The sequence below is a fragment of the Castanea sativa genome, chromosome 7, assembly GCF_040712315.1.
Source record: "Castanea sativa cultivar Marrone di Chiusa Pesio chromosome 7, ASM4071231v1".
Lineage (NCBI taxonomy): Eukaryota > Viridiplantae > Streptophyta > Magnoliopsida > Fagales > Fagaceae > Castanea > Castanea sativa.
In genome coordinates this window covers 37338759-37359393 of record NC_134019.1, presented here as the reverse complement: position 1 = coordinate 37359393, position 20635 = coordinate 37338759, and the positions used below count along the sequence as shown (strand labels likewise).

Sequence of the window (20635 nt, the reverse complement as noted above, 5' to 3'; positions counted from 1 at the left end):
GCTAGGGTACTGACAGACCAGTGGTGGTCGGCAAGGACACCTAGGCAAGACAAAGGTTGTTAAGGAGTAAAATGGTAAAAAAACAGTCGTGGCAGGCAATATATAAAGAGCCTTTACTGTGCACAGTAAGGGGAGGGGGGGGGGGCGGGGGGGAAGAACGGTAGCAATTACCATGAGAGTGATCACCGTCATGCCTCACAAGAAAGCACCAAAGAAAAGAGAGAAAACAAAAAACAAAGAATTGAAATAGTAAAACAGGGGAAGCAAACAGAGAATTAAAAGAAAAAGAGTGAGAGAGATTAGAATGGCAGGCATGCACCAATGGGTTTTCTCCTTCTCTCCTCTTAAAGCCTACCTTCTGCTAAGAAATACTTTTGGGCATAAGTCATTCAGGTCTGCTCCCTTAAAGTGTGTAATTTTTGTGGCAGGATGTTCCTGCGAGGTTACCCACATTGAGAAAATGATTCATTCCTTGGCCACAACCTCGTAACTAAACTAAATGTGGCAAACTAGTCACATTCTTCTTTGACTTTACTGATTATTGCTATATTTTCTCCTCCAGCCTTTATTATTACTCTTACAACCTATTTTTTTTTTTTTTTTTTTTAAATTTTAGTGAAAGACTGTTTATTTAGTTTGCCTAACAATAACGTATCTCACTTATCATTGTTTTGTTGCACCCATTCCGCCACAACTTTCTTTTGCAGCAGTTTTGCCTGCCATGGGCATGTGACAATAGTTTTGGCAAATGGAGGCATAGTTTGTGCGCAAACCGGACCAAAGTGAGTTGTAGTTGGGCTGGTCCTGACTCTCTTATCCAGAATAGTCGGGCCTAGTACGGCAGGAGCAGTCTAGCCCAAAAACACAAAAAGGCCCACCACCACACACACACACACACACACACACATATATGTATGTACGGGACGTTACTTCTCCATAAGCCCAATACAATGAAACCCATCACGATAATGCCACATGTACAAGGCCCTAAACTCGTTGGGCCTCAAGTCTTGGGAGCATCCCGCGCGAATACATGTTCTGTTAGGCCCACAAACATGGTCCAGGCAAGCCTCGTTACCCAACCAAAAGTCCAGAAATCACAACGAAGCCATTATGATGTGAGAGGCAAAAGTGAAACCTAACTTGGTCGGGAAGTTCCACTTTTTGTGGAGGTGAACCTAAGGTGCTCGGTATCGCTTGGGGAGTATCGCTACCAGGCAAATCTTCTAATGTGGGAACTAGTTCCAATGCCACTCTTACCGCCTCCCACTCCCAACTAAACACCCACTTAAAGGAAATAACATTGGACACCCTTTCCACTCACCACGAAAATAATCATAACTTCTCCACTAGTCTTAAGCTATAAATATGATATGAGAATAAGGAAAAGGGGCTGGGCATTGTGAGGGGAAACATTGTGAAAAATAGGGAGATTACTCAAAGAGAGAGAGAGAGAGAGGAAGCAATTCTGAGAGGTCCAGGGAAGAGTGGAGGAAACGAGCGCCCTAAGTGACTGAGCACAGAACCCCCATACTAGGAAACTCAGAGCCCACAATACAAATAGATTGTGAGCCCAAATAGAGGTTGAGCCTAACAATCACATTTTAGGCATGCATAATTGGCGTCGTCTGTGGGAATCTCCTATGTAGCTATGGTTCTGTCAAGACGCGCACTGAAGATGTTTGGGGGTCGACCAGGGAGTTATGCTGAAAGTGGCTCTGGGAGGTCTTCACGGGGATCCACATGGGGAGAAAGAAGGTAGAAAAGGTGTGAGGATAGGCAGCATGAGGTAGAAGAGCAGTCCAGACTCGGAGAGGGGTTGTTTGAAACGCTCCAGACAGCGTTCGACGCCTCGCGGCGTAATCGTTTCGACAGAAGGGATCAGGAGCTTGAGCGGAGGGATTAGGAGCTCGAGCATTTACGGAGACTGGTGAGGGATTTGGAGTTGGAAGTGAGGGATAGTTATCGAGGAAGGGACCACGAGGAACAAAGGGAAAGGTCAGCTAGTGTCGGGGACCATCGTGTAGCAGGGTCCTATCAATCTGGATCTCATAGGCACCATGATCGCTTATGGGAATATGCAGACCGTGATTTGGCTTCCCCAGAAGGGGGACGACCTCGAAATGTGACCATGGACGTGATGAGCCGGGCGTTACGCCAAGCTACTCAATCACTATTTGGAAGAGGTATTGATAGCGCACCAATGCCGAGCAGATTTGCATGGCCGTCGTTCAACTCTTATGATGGAAAGACAGACTTGGTGGAACATGTAAGCCACTACATTCAAATGATGTCTTTGCATGCTCAAAATGATATGCTAATGTGTAAAGTGTTTCCCTCAAGCCTCGATCCCACCGCTTTGAAATGGTTCAATGGATTAAGGAAAGACTCGATCCACAAATTTTTCAAATTAATCTAGGAGTTTGATGTATGGTTCATGATCTGCAGCTGAGTCCCACAGCCCGTGGACACATTGTTGTCAATGAAAATGGGGGCTGGGGAGACCCTCTGCAATTATGCTAACCGGTATTGGGAATTGTACAACGAGATCAGTGGGGGTAATGAGAAAATCGCGGCGAGTACTTTTTGAATTGGGTTGCCCGAGGATTCTAGATTGCGGGAATTGTTGATGAGGAGGCCTCCCGAGGACATGAGACAGTTGATGAGATGCATCGAGGAGTATAAATGGCTGGAAGATGATCGGTTGCAGAGCAAGGGCAAGGCCCTGGTCATAAATCATCCTTGACATATCGGTTTTCAATCAAGACCCCGGCGGGATTTAAGAATTCAAGAACCATGGCCACAGATGGGAGACGTGAATGTAGCATTCAAGGAATCGATACACAGGATTGTGGATCGAATCAAGAACGAGCTGTATTTTAAGCGGCTGAACAAGATGGGGGGAGACCTGTCTAGGAAAATCAAAACTTGTATTGTACTTACCATAAAGACAAGGGGCAGTGCAAGGTGTTAAAGGACCATTTAGAGTAATTGGTGAAAATGGGGTATCTGAAAGAGTTTGTGGTGGAGACAAGAAATCAAAAGGCCGGGCAGGCAGCTTGGTTGCGCAGAAATCCTCTCCTACCCCATTTGGGAGTAATAGAAGTCATCCACGTAGTTCCAAAAGGTGCTCAGGTGTCTAGGACAAGGGGGTGTTGGCCGTGGTATTGGCAGAAAGTTGCATGGGTGAGCAACCCTCCGGGAAAAAGTTAAAGTACACTCGGCAACCCATTGCTTTCGATGATGACGATATGGAAGGCACTATTTAGCCACACGACGACGCTTTGGTGGTTACGGCTCGGATAAACGGTTTCATAGTAAAGAGGGTAATGATAGATCAGGGGAGCAGTGCAGATGTAATGTATCCCGACCTATACAGGGGGCTTGGTTTGAAGAAGGAAGACCTGTCCAAGTATGATATGTCATTAATGGGTTTTGACGGCCATATGGTTATTCCAGAAGGGCAGATTTCACTCCTCATAAGTATGGAAGGTAAGGAGGTGACTGTAACGTTCATAGTGGTCGCCTCTTTCTCCCTTTACACTACGATCCTCGGAGGGTCGTGGATTCACGCCATGGGAGCCGTGTTGTCCACCCTGCATGTGAAGGTCAAGTTTCGCACAGAGAAGGGAATAGCCATAATAAGGGGCAATTAATAAGTAGCCAGACAGTGCTTAGTGGCCGCAGTTAGCCGAGAAGTCGGGCAAAAGGAGTTAACTGAGGAAACCCCCTTATAGCAACTACAAGAACCCTAAGAGGAAATGGGGGTTAGTTGTGCTGAGGACTTTGTGAAAGTAAAGATTTTACCAGATTACGAAAGGAATTTTCTGATAGGGGTAAGTTTGAAGGACGGAGAGAAGGTAGAGTTGTTGCCTTTCTTGTACAGAACATAGACGTATTCGCTTGGAGTCCGTATGAGGTGCCCGGGGTTAACCCTGAGTTTATAGTCCACAAACTTAACGTGGAACCTCTGCACCCTCCTAAGAAGCAGAGGCCAAGGAGATCGGCTAAAGAGCATGTCGAAGCTGTTAGACAAGAGGTTGGGAGGTTGAAGGAAGTCGGAGCCATAAAAGAGGCATTCTTTCCAGAATGGCTTGCAAACATTGTGGTAGTAAAGAAGAAGAAGAATGGCAAGTGGAGGGTTTGTGTTGACTTTACTGATTTGAACCAAGCATGTCCAAAGGATCCATTCCTGATGCCGAAGATTGATTAGCTGGTAGATGCCACGTATGGGCATCCAAGGATGAGCTTTTTGGACGCTTTTCAAGGTTATCACCAGATTGCCTTGGCTACCGAGGAACAGGAAAAGATTGCATTTATAACACTTGATGCTAATTATCATTACACTGTGATGCCATTTCGATTGAAGAATGCGGGAGCCACTTATCAACGAATGATGACGAGGATGTTTAGGGATAAGATTGGGCATACAGTCGAGGTATACATCGATGACATGGTGATAAAAAGCAAGCGAGAGGGGCAACATATTGACGACCTCAAAGAAGTGTTTGAAATACTCCGACGACATCAGCTGCTTCTCAATGCCGATAAGTGCGCCTTCGGAGTAGGGGCCAGTAAGTTCCTGGGCTATTTGATCACTAAACGGGAAATCGAAGTTAACCCCGATCAAATTGAAGCCATGAAATGTCTAAAAGCGCCGAGCAATCCGAAAGAGGTCCAGAAATTGACCGGTATGTTAGCTGCCCTTAATCGGTTCATTTCCAAGTTTGCTGATTGGTGCCGACCATTTTATCAGCTTTTGAAGAAGTGGAAAGGGCTCCAGTGGAACGAAGAGTGTGACAAAGCCTTCCAAAACCTAAAAGAATATCTTAGGCAAGAACCGATGTTGATAGCTCCGGAGCTCGGAAAAGATTTATACATGTACCTCTTGGTATCTGAGCATGCCCCGAGTGCAATTTTGCTGAGAGAAAAGGTGTGCAACTACCAATATACTATATGAGCAAAACATTTGTCGACTCTGAGACGAGGTATTTGCCACTGGAGAAATTGGTGCTAGCGCACTCCACCCGAAAGTTGCCCCATTACTTTCAGGCCCATACGTCTATGTCCTGACCGAGACCCTCTGCAGTCATTGTTAAAGAGATCTGACTTTACGGGGAGGATAGCAAAGTGGGGGACTCGGTTAGGCGCTTTCGACATTGGATACAAGCTAAGAAGGTCGGTGAAGGGTCAGGTTCTTGCCAATTTCATCGTTGAGTTCTCGTCAAAAATATTGGAGATGGTCTGCCATGTAATAGTCATCCCGTGGAAGGTATTTGTGGACAGCGTGTCCAATGTGGCAGGGGCTGGAGCTAAGATCGTAGTTATCACCCCGAAAGGAATAAAACTGGAACATTCATTCAGATTAGGCTTTAGAGCCTTTGATAACGAAGCCGAGTATGAGGCTTTATTGGCCGGATTAAGAGTTGTCTCAGACTTGGGAGCCAAAGAGGTGGAGGTTTACTTGGATTCCTGGCTGGTAGTTAACCAAGTAAAGGGGAGCTTCGAGGCCAAAGATCTCCAGATGATTGAGTATTTATGGTTGGTGAAGCAGACTATGGGCCACTTTTCAAGTGTGAGAGTGGAACAAGTAGCCAGAGGGCAGAACCGACATGCTGACTCCTTAGCCACGTTAGCAGCGTTAGTAGCCAATGAGGTGCCTCGATTAATCAAGGTGGAATTGGTGGCTGAACCACCGAGTATTAATGCGAAGACAGGGGTTTCACAAATTTCCATTGCTTGGCAGTGTTGGATGGATCCTATTGTTGACTTTTTAGTTGAGGATCGAGTGCCAGAGGATGAAAAGGAAGCTGCCAGAGTGCGTCGGACTGCTGCTCGGTATTGGTTATCAGCCGATCGAAAACTATATCAAAGGTCATTCGAGGGATTGTACCTACAGTGTTTGCAACCTAGCAAGATTGGAGAACTCCTGGCTAAGCTACATGAAGGTGTGTGTGGCAGTCACGTCAATGAACATTCATTGGCTCACCAAGCAATGACTCAAGGGTTTTGGTGGCCGCAAATGCAAAAGGATGCCATCGAATATGCACAGAGTTGCGAGTAGTGTCAAAGACATGCCTCGGCGATCCACCAACCTGCTGGGAACCTAAACCTGTAAGTAGCCCGTGGCCTTTCGCCCAGTGGGGGCTGGACATAGTCGAACCGTTTCCTCGGGCGATAGGCAACCGAAGATTTATGTTGGTGGCAGTTGACTACTTCACTAAGTGGGTAGAAGCAAAGGCACTGGCAAACATCCAGGATGTAGATGTCAAGAAGTTCGTATGGAGAAACATTATAACAAGATTTGGAGTGCCACAGTCTCTTGTGTCAGACAATGGGCTGCAGTTCGATAGCAAAGCCTTCTGTGAATTTTGTAACAATCTTGGCATCAAGAATCGGTATTCAACCCTAGCATACCCGCAGAGTAACGACCAATCTGAAGCCACCAGTAAGTCCATCATCAACGGATTGAAGAAAAGGTTAGAGGGCGCCAAGGGTAAGTGGGCTGAGGAATTTTCCAGCGTTTTGTGGGCTTACCAGACGACCCCGAGGAGATCCACAAGAGAGACCCCAATTTCTCTAACTTTCAGAGCGAAGGCTGTCATACCATTTGAGGTAAACCTATGCAGCGCTCGGGTCGTAGGATTCACCCTAGCCGAGAATGAAGAATTGATGTTCCGACAGCTAAACTTGTTGGAAGAACATTGAGAAGCGATGACCATTCGGCTGGCAGAATATCAGTAGAAGCTCGCCCGAAGGTACAACAGAAGCATAAGGAGAAGGGAGTTTACCGCGGGAGACTTGGTACTTCGAAAGGTAGTAGGGAATACACGAGACATCAACGCAGGGAAGCTGGCACCAACTTGGGAGGGGCCATACAGAATTACCACCATTGCAGGCACATGGGTGTACTATTTGGAGGATCAGGCCGAGAGACCACTCCCCGGCCATGGAATGCCCACAATTTGAAGAAATTTTATCACTAGTTATCAGTATGCAGGGGTACCTATTGAGTTTAGTATTACATGTTCATATTGTTAATTAATACAAAAACGATGTTTATCCATGCAAGTGTATTTGCACTTACGATTCCGTTATTTTCAACTCGCTTGCCCTAGATAATATATGTGCAGAGAAAGGTAAAATATCTTAAGGACAGAAACCTATACTTGGTTCGATCTTCATCACCGAGCAGGTGGAAACCTTAAACTAAAATATCTTAAGGATGGAAACCTATCCTCGGTTTGATCTTCATCACCGAGCAGGTGGAAACCTTAAACTAAAATATTCTAAGGACAGAAACCTATTCTCGGTTCGATCTTCATCACTGAGCAGGTGGAAACCTTAAACTAAAATATCTCAAGGACGATAAACCTATCCTCGGTTCGATCTTCATCACCAAGCATGTGGAAACCTTAAGCTAAAATATTCTAAGGACAGAAACCTCTCCTTGGTTTGGTCTTCATCACCGAGCAGGTGGAAACCTTAAGACTAAAATATCCTAAGGACAAAAGCCTATCCCCGGTTCGATTTCCATCACCGGACAGGTAAAAACCTAAGCTGTATATACCCTTAAGAATAGAGGCCTGTCCTCGGTGCAATTTCTATTACCGAACAGGGGGGGATCCCAAACTATGAACTTACATAGGGGCAGAAACCTATTCCAATCTGGTCTCCATCATCAGGAGAGGTGAGGCCAAACAGGAACTCATCCCCGAGTTTTTTTTGATCTTCGAACATAGAAAGTAAGGATAGACATACTTACATCATAACAAATTTAGCTCATAAATCAACATACGTTAAACTCGGCTCTTGTCCATAAGGAGCTAATTCTTTCTGAAGTGGGTGAACCCTTCAGAATGATCCCAATCACTATACATGCATGAATTGAATTTTTTTTTTTTACAAAGAAGGGAAAAGAACAGATGACCGTTTATGCATGCAGAATAGTAACTTAGTAGCATATGAATAAACCAAATGTTCATTAACCGTGACTAGTAAATTGTGTGAAGACAAAGTAAACGCAAGGGAAAAGCAAACATTGTTCAGTCACCACAACCAGGTGACTATAAGCAATCCAAACCAAGAAAAACAAAAATTAAAGGATAGGAGAAAAATAGAAGAGCTGAACTTCACGATTGGTCTATGGGACAAGAACTACGTCATTTGTTTGCTAGCCGGGGATGCCCTTGGCTGGTTGGTTGGTGGGTGGTTGCTGGACCGACACATTTTTGGGAGCGTTGAGGGTGCTGGTAACTTCGAGATCAACGCTTTCCACATGCGTATCGATCATTCAAACCAACTCTCTCATGCTGGGACCAACCCTTCATAGTGTCAGCCTGACTTTGAATAGGGGGAGTGGGAGTTGAGTACAGGATTTGTTCTTGACCCCTGAGTAGGGAGTCATCTGGCACTCCCATCGTCTGAAGGGCAGCTAGTCATCCCTTCCTAAAACCATGCATCCAGGCTTCATGGACAATAGGTTCCACGGAGTTCTCAACGTCTACAAAGCCCACGTTGTACCACTTGTCCTCGCAGGCTTCTAGGGCTGTCTTCAGATCGGCCATCGCATTAGTTTGGGTTAAGTTAAGACTGGCTGCTTCTGCTAATTTTAGTTCCACCTCCTCTAGTTTCTTCTCTGTCTTAGCCAATTTTTTCTCCATCGCTAATCGAACTTTCTTTGAGGACCGGGCCTTCTCCTCGGCAGCTTCAACAACTTCCCCTTTCTCCTTAGCAGTAGCAGCAGCAGCAGCAATAGCGACCTCCTTCAGAGCTTTTTCTCGATCAGCCTCCTTGGCAAGCTCCTTCAGCCTCTCCTCAAGAGTGTGTGTCAGCTGCGCGGCCTAGTATGACAGTAGTGATCAATACGGGCATGAAATGAATGTGCAAATATTGAAAAGAAGCATGGAGTTGAAATATGAAAATTACCGTTATAGTGTGCCACTGTAAATGCCTAGAAAACGACTCCTCGGTCCCCTTTGAAAAGATTTTAACGTCCTTAGGCAACAAGAGACCCTGTACCAAGCTCTGTGCAACTTGCCCCCCTTGGCAAGGGCCCATCTCCAAACTTGAAGGTAGGTTGCCAAATCACTTCAGGCTGTGATAAGGACACCACATCAGTGCCAGTTTGGGGGGCTTGCTGGAAATCCCCTACCGGTTCTCGAACAACGATCCCAGTTGATACTCGGGGAGGGGTTTTCAATGGAACATTGGTCGGGATCCCGGTTTGTTGATCGGCGACGCGCTGCTTCTTTTTGGCACGGCCGAAAGTAGGGGGAGGAGGAGTTCGGTCCTTACCTTGGGGCTGTTGGGGCTGAGCTGTAGGGCGAGTACCGGTCAACAGTCATTTTTCGCCTGGTCACCATATCAGCGTCTTGATCAGCCTCGGCTATTTCTGGCTCAACTGCTGGACCTGGAATCTCTTGATCGCCCACAGGGATGTGGACTTTACGGCTCAGGGACACACGTTCGGCCGATTCGTCTCTCACTGGAGCACAATCCTTTGCCGTGGTGTACCGAAGGCCAAGATCCCGAGCCTTACCAACGGTGAGTGAAGGCGGGAGGAAGTTTAAGTGCCGTATGAGAGGAGTGGGCTATCTACAAGCAAATCCTGGTTGAATGATTGCCAGGTTGAGTATATAGGTGTGACGCCGAGTATCAAATGGGATGCTCGGAGTTGTCCGTCCGTATGAACAAAAATTTATGATCTAAGTATAAAGTTCAAGTCTCGAACGTTTACAACCCGGAGATTTGGTAGGAACCCTTTTGACTCTGCAGCAAATCAACAAAAAAAACCAATAAGTTTGGTACGTAAACAACTAAAAGATTCAACTTAATGCAAATGAAGGCTCTCAGTACCGACCAACATTGAGTGGCAAGAATGGGAAAGGGAGCGCGTTGGAAAACCAATTGCTGCTCACCCAGACAAATTCCCCCGCCGAGTTTCTATTCGAATCAAGAAGGCATGATATCAGCTGTACCCGCATATCTTTGGTTTTTAAGTAATAATCGGATCTAATGTTTCCGCATAGACTATACATGAAGTTAATATCGTGATGGTTTAACTGCAGACTGAATATATGGTTTAACTGCAGACTGAATATATGGTTTAACTGCAGACTGAATATATGGTTTAACCTACTCACACAACTCACCATTCGGTAAAAATTAGGAGGGAGTTGGTCGGGACACAGACCGTAAAATCTAAGGGTACCTACAACAAGAGGGTTAACCGGGAACCTAACCCCACCCTCAAGAATGGCCATCAAAGGGGAAAAAGACGGTGTTTACACTGGTACGCCTGTGGAGTTCAATATCGCCCTTGTGATAGTAGGCGATATCGACGTCCCCAGGAACATTGTAGGCTACTCTAAAGCTAGCTAGGGATGCCTCTGAAGACAGAAGGTGAGAACAACCCATTCCTAAACTGAGATTGAAAGAATATTGAAAAAAAAACAGGAAATGAAACAAAAGGCAGAGAAAGGCGGGGAAAACTTACTTTGGGGGTCTAGGAAGGAATAATGTTCTTGATTGGAAGATGAGCACATGATAACAGTATGCTCGGCAGAGAGGTAGTTTGGGGAATGGAGGATGTAAAAGTGAAGTAGGGACTTTGAAAGAACTATTTATAAGAGCCAAATATGGGGATAAACGACATTTAATGGGAAGCGGGAAACCCTTCAAATCCCCATCTCAACTGCCACGCACGTGCCGCCATGATTCACGAACTGTCAGGTAATGATGACGGCTGAGCCAACAGTCACATACCACACGCCTTTTTAGGGGCGCATTAATGAGTCTTTTAAATCGCCCTATAACTGCCCGTTGGATTTCTCAGATAGCGTTTGACTCTAGTCCTTGACTCGTGCCCGGAAGCCGGGCACGAATCAAGGGGGGCTATTGTATGGGACGTTACTTCTCCTTAAGCCCAATACAATGAAACCCATCACGATAATGCCACGTGTACAAGGCCCTAAACTCGTTGGGCCTTAAGTCTTGGGAGCATCACGCGCGAATACATGCTCTGTTAGGCCCACGAACATGGTCCAGGAAAGCCTCGTTACCCAACCAAAAGTTTGGAAACCACAACGAAGCCATTATGACATGAGAGGCAAAAGTGAAACCTTACCTGGTCGGGAAGTTCCACTTCTCGTGGAGGTGAATCCCAAGGTGCTCAGTATCGCTTGGGGAGTATCGCTGCTGGGAAAATCTTCTAACGTGGGAACTAGTTCCAATGCCACTCTTACCACCGCCCACTCCCAACTAAACACTCACTTAAAGGAAATAACATTGGACCCCCTTTCCACTCATCACGAAAATAATTATAACTCCTCCATTAGTCTTGAGCTATAAATATGAGATGAGAATGAGGAAAAGGGGTTGGGCATTGTGAGGGGAAACACTGGGAAAAATAGGGAGATTACTCAAGAGAGAGAGAGAGAGAGAGAGAGAGAGAGAGAGAGAGAGAGAGAGAGAGAGAGGAAGCAATTCTGAGAGGTCCAGGGAAGAGTGGAGGAAACGAGCGTCCCTGAGTGATCGAGCACAGAACCCTTATAGTAGGAACCTCAAAGCCCACAATATAAATAGATTGTGAGCCCAACAATCACATTTTGGGTACACACAATATATACATATTTAAATTCAAGAACAAAAAATACTAAGATTTAAAACTAATTAATCCATGAAAAATAAAAATTGCACGCATTTAGTGTTAACAAAATATAAACAAATGAATATTCTTAATACATTTCTTATCAATCATCTATTAAAATTGAATTAGACAAGTTTTAAATCCTAAAATTCGTATATGATCGATTATGTACTAAAGATTTTTTAGTAGTTTCCCTTTTAATTTAAAAATTCAAAGAAATATATATATATATATATATATATATATATATATATATATATATATATATATATATATATATATTGCAAAATATAATTTTATTAATATTCATGGTTGAAAATTTTCGTTTCGTAGTTGCAATAAAAACATTTAAAAAGTAAGTATAAGTATAATAACTCTATAAATAAGTTGATAGATTGTTGATTTTCTACTCTTTACTAAAAATAATTGATGAATAAAAATATATATGTTCTTTCGATTATTACTATCATACTCATCAAAATTTTGAGGGAAATAAAAAAACCTAATATGAAATATATTGATAAAAAAAGAGAAACATATTATTAAAATAACATTGCTTGAAAGTCATTAGCTTATTATTTCTTGGTTTACCCTTAATTAATCTTGATTAGGAGATGATGTTTTGAATACTGTTGATGGTCATTTTGGCAGAAAAGCCCAATAACAAGAAGAAGCCCAACAATACGGGTAGAAAAGAGTTAGTAAATTGGAGGAAAAAAAAAACTATTAAGCCTGAATGGCAAGAATAATGGATCATAGGCCAAGAAAATAATAAATGGGCATCAAAGGAAGCAAGCGGGCCTAAAGGAGTCCAGAGAAAGAAGTAGTAAACTCATGGGCATTATACGAAATAGAAAGAATGGGCCAAAGAAGGCCCAAAGTAATGAAGTAATTGAGTAAGGAGTTGATGGAAAAGCCCATGAACTGCAAAAGTAAAGAATATGGTAATTGGGTTAAGGGAAGCCCAAAAGAGGTAGCAAAAGCCCATGAGAATGCAGAATTAGAATGGGCCAAGGATGCCCAAGGAAAAGAAATGGGCTGAGGATGTTCAAGGAGAAATAAATGGGTCAAGGAAGCTCGTAAGCAATAGACTAGGTCAAAAAGGCCCAAAATAGCATGAATGTAGGCCTAATGACAATACGGGGTCATTGTAATTAAGTAAAAGAAAAGTATTCTGAAAGCTCGAATTTGTGTTAAAAACACAAAAGCTGTTTAGACCCCAAATTAATAAATTACGGTTCGGTTGATTTTACTCTAACTTAAACTAAGTGCGAAAAAGAGTAAATGCGAGCGAATAAACAAAACAATTACTCTAAGCCATATTCAACAAATCACAGCAGTAAAATGAAAGCTAAAAAGGAGCTCCCTAGTTCAAGTCCAGGCACCAACACTTTGAAAAAACTCCCTAGGCTAGCGATTTACCCCGTTATGGGCCCACCCGTCGCGAACAGTGATTAGTATCTAGTTGAAAGTTTTGAGGAAACACTGTGGGAAACCCAAAAAAAAAAAAAGAAAGCTAAAAGAGTAGGGAAGAGAGATGCAAACACAAGATAACACGTCGATGTGTAATCGAAGAGAAACCGAAGAACTCGACGAAAAACCTCTCCGCCGCCCTCTAAGCGGTAAATCGATCCACTAGACAATAAGTTGGGATACACGAATAGCAAGAAACCCTCCAAGCCTAGTCTACCCAATGCACCTAAGCCCTCCAAGCTCCTACTCCAACAAGGCTTCTTGGAATCGTGTCTTGTCTAGCTTTCCGGATCCCGCAATGCGCCCGATTACATCCGCCAAAACTTGGCTTCTTCCAATGCTTCCTAGGAGCACCAAAACCTCACTAGACACTCAGTATGAGTGTGGTAAGTGTTTAGGTTATCAACCTCTCAAGGATTTGAAAATGGAGAGGTAGGAGTAGAGGAAAATCACAATGGATGGTGTAAAGAATTGTGGGAATAACAATCTCACACTCTCAAGGTTTAAGGCTAGGATTTTCTCTCTGAAAAGCTCTCTACTCAATATGTGGGTAATGATGGTATATATAGTGTGTATGAGCATGTAGTGGAGTAGATATGACAAATAGTAAAACAGATTATTTTGCGGGTATCTCAAGAGAAGACCTTACCCGCAAGACACTCGCGAAAACCGGTTGTCAACATTTGTCATGACTTCGCATTCTAGTCATGTGCTGGGCACATGTATCACTTCGCGAGATGGCTAGTCGCGAGCTACCCGCGAAAACTCCTTTTGCCTTCAATAGATGCCTTGAGTCTTTATACTCCCTTTCTCTCTCTCTCTCTCCCCCTCCTCTCTCACACACACAACCCTTACAAATAAATCCCACATAAAATACAAGGTACAAAAGATTGAGCAAAATTACAATAAAATTTGACACTAAATTAAAACTAACACAAAATAGTTGTAAATTACAACTTTACATATACAGCAGGCTCAAAAGAGGCCTAGTAAGCATGGATCAAATAATACCACAGTAGGAATAACAAAATGGCATGGTAGGAATGCTAGCAAATCCACAGAAGAAACAAGGAGTGGGTTAAGAAGAGAAAAGCCCAGAATCAAGCAAGGCCTAGCTCCTGAAGGAAGCAAGCCATAAAAAATGAAGGCTTAGAAATTAGTTCGCCACAAAAGGTCAAGAATAAGCAATAGAACACACAGACGAGTATCCACACCATGGCAAACGCAAAGCAGTAGACAAGCTTTGGACACACACGGAAGTGCCACTTCACAAGGCTCAGATACCACCAACTTGTACCCAGCCAATACAAGAGTGGTGGGCCATGGGTTAGAGGTCAGAGAGGTATGGTCTGGCGGTGGGGAAAATGGAGAGTCTATTTTGGGGTTTTTGCTCAAACTCTTTTGGGGGAAATGTCTTGTTGGGATGACACACCACCCAAAAGAGGGAAGGATGAGTTGGAACCACTAGGTACATGGCATGAGGGATATTGAGAGAAAATGCCCATCCTGTTGCGGATAGGAATGCTAGGTGAACAAGCAAACAAAATAAAATTCTTTGTTTGCTATAGGGATTGGCACGGCTAGCACAGATAAGTAGTGGTGGTTGGGCACCTGACAAACTAGTGAGTGGTCTAGAAATACACCCACACCTAGACAAAAGTGGTTAAAAGATAAAACAGTGAAAAGGCAGTTACGACAGGTAGTATATAAGGAGCCTCTGTCGTGCACAGTAGATCATCAACACAATCATCACAATCACAACAATATCATAACAACAACAAGAACATAGAAGTAAAAAGAAAGAAGAGAGTGGAAAACAGAGTAGCAAACTTAGAAAAAAAGAAAGCTAGAAAGAAAAACAGAAAGAGTAGGCAAGAATAAGATGGCAGGCATGCACCAATAGGCTAATCCCTTTTCTCCCTCTAAAATCTTGCCCTTTGTTAAGGATTAAAGATTTTCTTTAGGGCATAAGCCATTCAGTCCCATTCTCTTAAAGTGGGTAATTCTACAACAGGATCTTCTTGCGGGGTTATCCACATTGAGGAAGTGGTTCTCTCTTTGGTCTTAGTTCTGTAATGCAACTGAGCACGGTAGACTAACCATTTCTTCTTTAATTTTATTGTTTAAGCATCAATATTATTTTTCTTTTATCTTTGCCATTTCATTTTTACAATGCGTTTCTTGTTGTTGTGCTATTTTTTCTTTATTTTAATTGAGTATCTTTTGTTTATTTTGGCTAATGGCAAACACGTCTTCTTTATTGTTGTTATATTATATTTGTCTGCCGTAACTCATTTGTAACAGTTTCATCTGCCATGAGCATGCGACCAAAATTTTCAACAAAGGGGCCTTAGTTTGCGCAGAAGTCGGTTTGAGGTGAGCTGCAATCGGACCAGCCTCGACTCTCCAACCCAAAACATTTGGGCTGCAGTGTGGCAGGAGGTAGGCCAGCTCACAAATCTCAAAAAGACCCATTACAAATACTAAACAATTTTGGCCGCATGAAACACGTACAAAAGACTTAAAAACTTATTTTTTAAATGTTTTATGTTTAAAGGTTTTTTTTTCTTTTTTTTTTGGGTGGAGTGCCATGCATGGCCAATGCTCATGGACTAGTGAATTTAAGTAATCAAAATTTTAAATAAATAAATATATATATATATACATATATATATATATATATGTATGTATGTTATAAAAATTTTTATTTTGAGATGATAGGGGACATATATTATTAAAAAATTTGGAGGTGACCCCTTGGTTTGACATGGTTTTATCTCTGCAAGTAAGAACGAATAAAAAAATATTATCAATTTGAGTACTGTAAAAGAAAATTTCTTAAACAAATGTGTTGCTTGTAACGTAAATATTTGTATCTACAACATTATACACATTTGTTTAATTTATAATGTTAGATTTATTTTGCTATTTCAATGTAAACCTTTTTTTTTGAGAAACAATTTCAATGTAAACCTATAATTAGTTAATTATCTATTGTAAAAATAGTGCGGTCTAGTAAAATTATATTATTGTAAGGTCACAATATGCACCCAAAGAGCCTAATACAATAAATTTATAGAGAGTGGACTCTAAATTTAGGTTCTAAAGAGTTGAATTAATGATGACAAAGGGCTAAAATTACAACGGGATGAAGATGAAATAGTTTATATAGTGAGATTTTTCCTCGGACTTGAGCCGAGGAGATTGATTCTTATATTTCTCTCTTCTAAAGACAAATTACAGATATTGTTCTTGAGTCTACAGTGTTTTTCTCTTCTCTTTCTCGATCCCCATCCTTGGGGGACCTTTTATCTTATGTAGATACTTTCAGACGATCCTGGCCTTCCACCTGTTCATTGCGCATGTCATTCCTACTATTCTAGTCTTATCTAGCACCTTTTTCAAGTTCCTGAGAGATGTGGCGCCCAAGGCAACACTGTTCAAAAGTCTTCTCCACATAAATGCGGCCAAAAGGTTTGGTGGGATGCATTAAATGTGGTGACAGTTTCTAGCTTTTCAATCACGCAAATGCCATCTCCCTTCCTAAAACCCTTTCTACAAGTAGAGCCTTCTCTGATAGCGCATTGATGACGTGATTATAAAATCCAAGGACGTAGCCTTCTCGGCTCAGCAACTTTCCTCATCGGCCAGGCGTGACACGTGGTGTGATCACTTTACTCAGAATTCTCATACCCCACAATTATGTTTTGTGCGAATATTCTAAATCCTTTCATAACCGTAAGTCTTACATCACATGTTATGAGTGGGCGAGTGTATACATTCAAAACATAATATTCTCTCTCTAGTCAAGTTTAATGCATTTATGTTGTTAAATTGCCTTGGGAAAGTGGCATGAGTTAAATAATATTATGTGTCGGATATATACACTAACTTTCTCATAAATGTGGATCTTACATTACGTGTACAGTGGGTATATACACTCCAAACATTATATACATTATCTCTCATCTAAGTCTAATGCATTTATGTTGTTAAATTAACTTGGGAAAGTGACATGAGTTAAGGAATATTATATTTCGGGGATATACACTGACCGTGTCATAACTGTAGGTCACATCAGTGAGTAGATGGGTGTATTCACTCGAATATACCATCTCTCTAGTCTACTGCTGTTAATTAAAATGGGAAAGTGGCACGAACCTATAAATCAAAAAAAGGAAACGACGAGGTACGAGGTGCAGAAGCTGCAAAGGCAAGTCACTGATGATGTGATGGTATGGCAAAAATGGTGGGCCATTTCACAAGATATGCAGAACTTTGAACCATTTAATTTTTTTTTTCTTTGTAAACTCGTGCATGATCTGTCATATAAAATGGGTGGGTCATGCACTTATGTCATGTAGTAATCTTATATTGTGGGTCTGAATTGAATTAGCATATTTTACTAAAATTAAGTTTTTTTTTTTTTTGTTGAAAGTATTATAAATAAAAATAAAAATTAGTTGAAATAAAGTGAGATTTATGAATAATAACAAAAATAAGGTGAATAATAAAATAAGTTGGCTTTTTAATTGTTGCCAAACACATTCTAAGTGGCGTATACCTGATACATGTGACTTCTTTATTTATTTATTACACGTCGTCAAATATTTATAAGAATAAGAATGAGACTTCCATTTCCCTAGTTTTGAATTCTTATTCAAAGTATTAATGAAGTGTAAAAAGGTTTGCAAAAAACTAAAGCGGAAAACTAATATTAAGCTTTAGACGTTCAAGTCCAAAGTAAAGTAAGCATGTTTCCACGTAACAAAACTTTAAAAAAGGGAAAAATATTTGCTTCAAAACCGAGTTTTCTCCATTCAAAGAACCCAAAGAAAAAGCAACTGGTTCAAGGGCTCAGTCAAGAAAGAAGAGCTTAAAAATACATTTTCATTATTTGCCTTTCAATTTCTTTTTCCATTCTAAACTCCCAAAGAGAAAGCAAAATAATTAGAAGTAGTTGTAAGTAAGTATAGTTTCAGCTGCAAAGTATATACGGATATTAATCCAATTACTTAAAAGTTTAACTAAGAATTTTAACAGCTGTAACTTGATTGTGTTTGACACGAAATTTGACGTGAATGTTGAGAATAAGAGAATAAAAAATTATACCATGCCTGATGGTTACATTTTTTAAAATATTAATATAATAAAAGTTATTAAATGATGTAACAATAAAAACTTATATTAAGGATAGTTTGATGACTTTGATCTCTCTCTCTTAAAAGTGTACCTTAATTGTTTTGTTGATCAGAGGGATTTAAGTTATAGAGAATGAAAACTTTGGAAAGCTTGGGCCATATATCACCTAATTAAGTTCCTCTTATAATATCTCCCTAATTCCATTCCACCTCTCTATCATTTTAGCAAAATCTTAATATAATCATGTATTTTAATTTATATTGTAACCATTGATTTCAACTAAACCGTATCATTTTAGCAAAATCTTAATATAAACATGGATTTTAATTTATATTATAACCATTGATTTCAACTAAACCGATATAAGGTTAATATAGAATACACGATTTTATTTTATTTTTTTGAAAGAAAGGATGCCCAAATTTAATTTTGAAAGTAAGTGTTGGACCTATTGGTTGATGTTGTAAATAACTAAATAGTACACAAAATTAAGATAAGGAAATCATTTGAATTTTGAACTGAATCCTTAAAAATTCTCTTAAAGAGTATCATATCAACCTTATTAAATCTTTGAAGATATTGATGCACTGATGGGTAAAAATTAAAGCAAAGAGCCATTCGCATTAGGCAAAGCTTTTGCTCCATGACACAAATAAATAAGTCATGATTAGCATGTTAATATCTTAGGGTTTTAATGGACAAATTAATTTCAATTTTATTAGCAAAGGGTCAGACAGAATTGGGCTCGATTTTATTTGTGTGCCCTAACCCCTAAGGCTGGCTAATTTGCTATCTCCACAAAACTGTTCAATGCATGACTTCTTCATGCACGTGAAAGCTGGAGACTTCAAAATTCAAAGCAACAACAGATTCCTACTTTCTGACCCATTCAACTTTTATTTCTTAGCAAAGAGAGTCAAGAGTAAAATGGTAAGACCTTATTGTTCCAAGTCATATAAGTTGATGCATATAAATGGAACCCAACTCGTTCTCATATTCATCAATCTTTATCAAATTGTTAACTTCTATCTTAGCTTACACAACAAGATGGGGTATCCAAATGTGTTTCCTGTAGTCATAACATTGCTTTTTCTCATGAGCATGCATGCAAATGAGGCTGGCAGAATCTTGCTTGGAGGAGAGAAAGAATTGATGAACAAAAACTCAATTAACCAAAGGGCTATTGTGGGTGGTCACAACATGGTTTCTTTACAAGGCATGTTACGAAGGGGTCCAGTCACACCATCTTCACCCAATCCAGGCACTCACATTCCTGCTTCAACAATTAACGAAAGAGCCTTTGTGGGTTACTATTTGGATTCCATACAAGGGTCACTACAAAAGGGTCCAGTCTCATCATCTGCACCTAATCCAGACACCCATATTCCTGCCTCAACAATTAGCCAGAGAGCATTTGTGAGTCACAACATGGATTCTATACAAGGCTCACTAGCAAAGGGTCCAACCCCACCATCTGCACCCAATCCAGTCACTCACAGTTCTCGTTTACCAGTTAGCCAAAGGGCTTTTACAGGTTACACTGTTGCTTCTTTACAAGGCTCACTACATAAGGGTCCAGTCACACCATCTACACCAAATCCAGGCACCCACATTCCTGCTTCAACAATTAATAACCAAAGAGCCTTTGCGGGTTACTATTTGGATTATGTACAAGGCTCACTACAAAAGGGTCCAACCCCACCATCAGCACCAAATCCAGGAACCCACATTCCTGCTTCAACAATTGGCCAAAAGGCCTTTGGAGGCCACAATCTGGCTCATTTCAAAAGCTCACTAAAAAAGGGTCCTGTCCCTCCAACTGGACCTAATCCACCCACACACATCCCATCTTCATCTACAACAAATTCAGGCACCCATAATATTCCAGCTTCAACAATTAGTGGAAGGGCCTTTAGAGGCCACAATATGGCTCTTTTCAAAAGCTCACTAGCAAGGGGTACTGTCCCTCCATCTGCACCTAATCCACCCACATACAACCCAACAATTAGTGGAAGGGCCTTTGCAGGTCATCATTTTATGGCTCATTTGCAAGAGTCACTACAAAAGGGTCTTGTCACTCCATCTGAACCTAATCCAGGCACCCACGTCTATTAAACCACACTTCCAATCGACCAAAGGGTTTTCCCTAGGCACCTTGAAGTCATGGTTCCTCATGGTGTACAGACAGATGAAATAAAATCCGTTTAACATCAACATTAGTTAAATAAAAAGAAGAAGAAGAAAGGAGAAGAAATCTAATTCAAAACGATTTAATGTATTTAATTACATGAATAATGGAAACACACTCGGCTAACGGCCTTTCTTTCCAATTTGTTTTGTTATATTCTCTGTATGATTCTTGTTATTTGC

The 20635-nt window shown here is 41.4% G+C and overlaps 1 protein-coding gene across 1 annotated transcript; it reads left to right on the top strand.

Annotated features, from left to right (window-relative positions):
* Positions 1-4396: 4396 nt before the first annotated feature.
* Positions 4397-6064, top strand: LOC142644405 (uncharacterized). Its single transcript, XM_075819028.1, has 2 exons — positions 4397-4933; positions 5018-6064. Exons 1-2 carry the CDS (start codon positions 4397-4399, stop codon positions 6062-6064), a joined length of 1584 nt encoding a protein of 527 aa, XP_075675143.1.
* The last annotated feature ends 14571 nt before the right edge of the window (positions 6065-20635 follow it).

Bases quoted from the DNA above. Each gene is read 5' to 3' on its own strand.
- LOC142644405 (XM_075819028.1), top strand. From the start codon at position 4,397: ATGACGAGGATGTTTAGGGATAAGATTGGGCATACAGTCGAGGTATAC. The intron at 4,934-5,017 runs GTGTGCAACTAC...AATTGGTGCTAG, and splicing joins CAATTTTGCTGAGAGAAAAG to CGCACTCCACCCGAAAGTTG.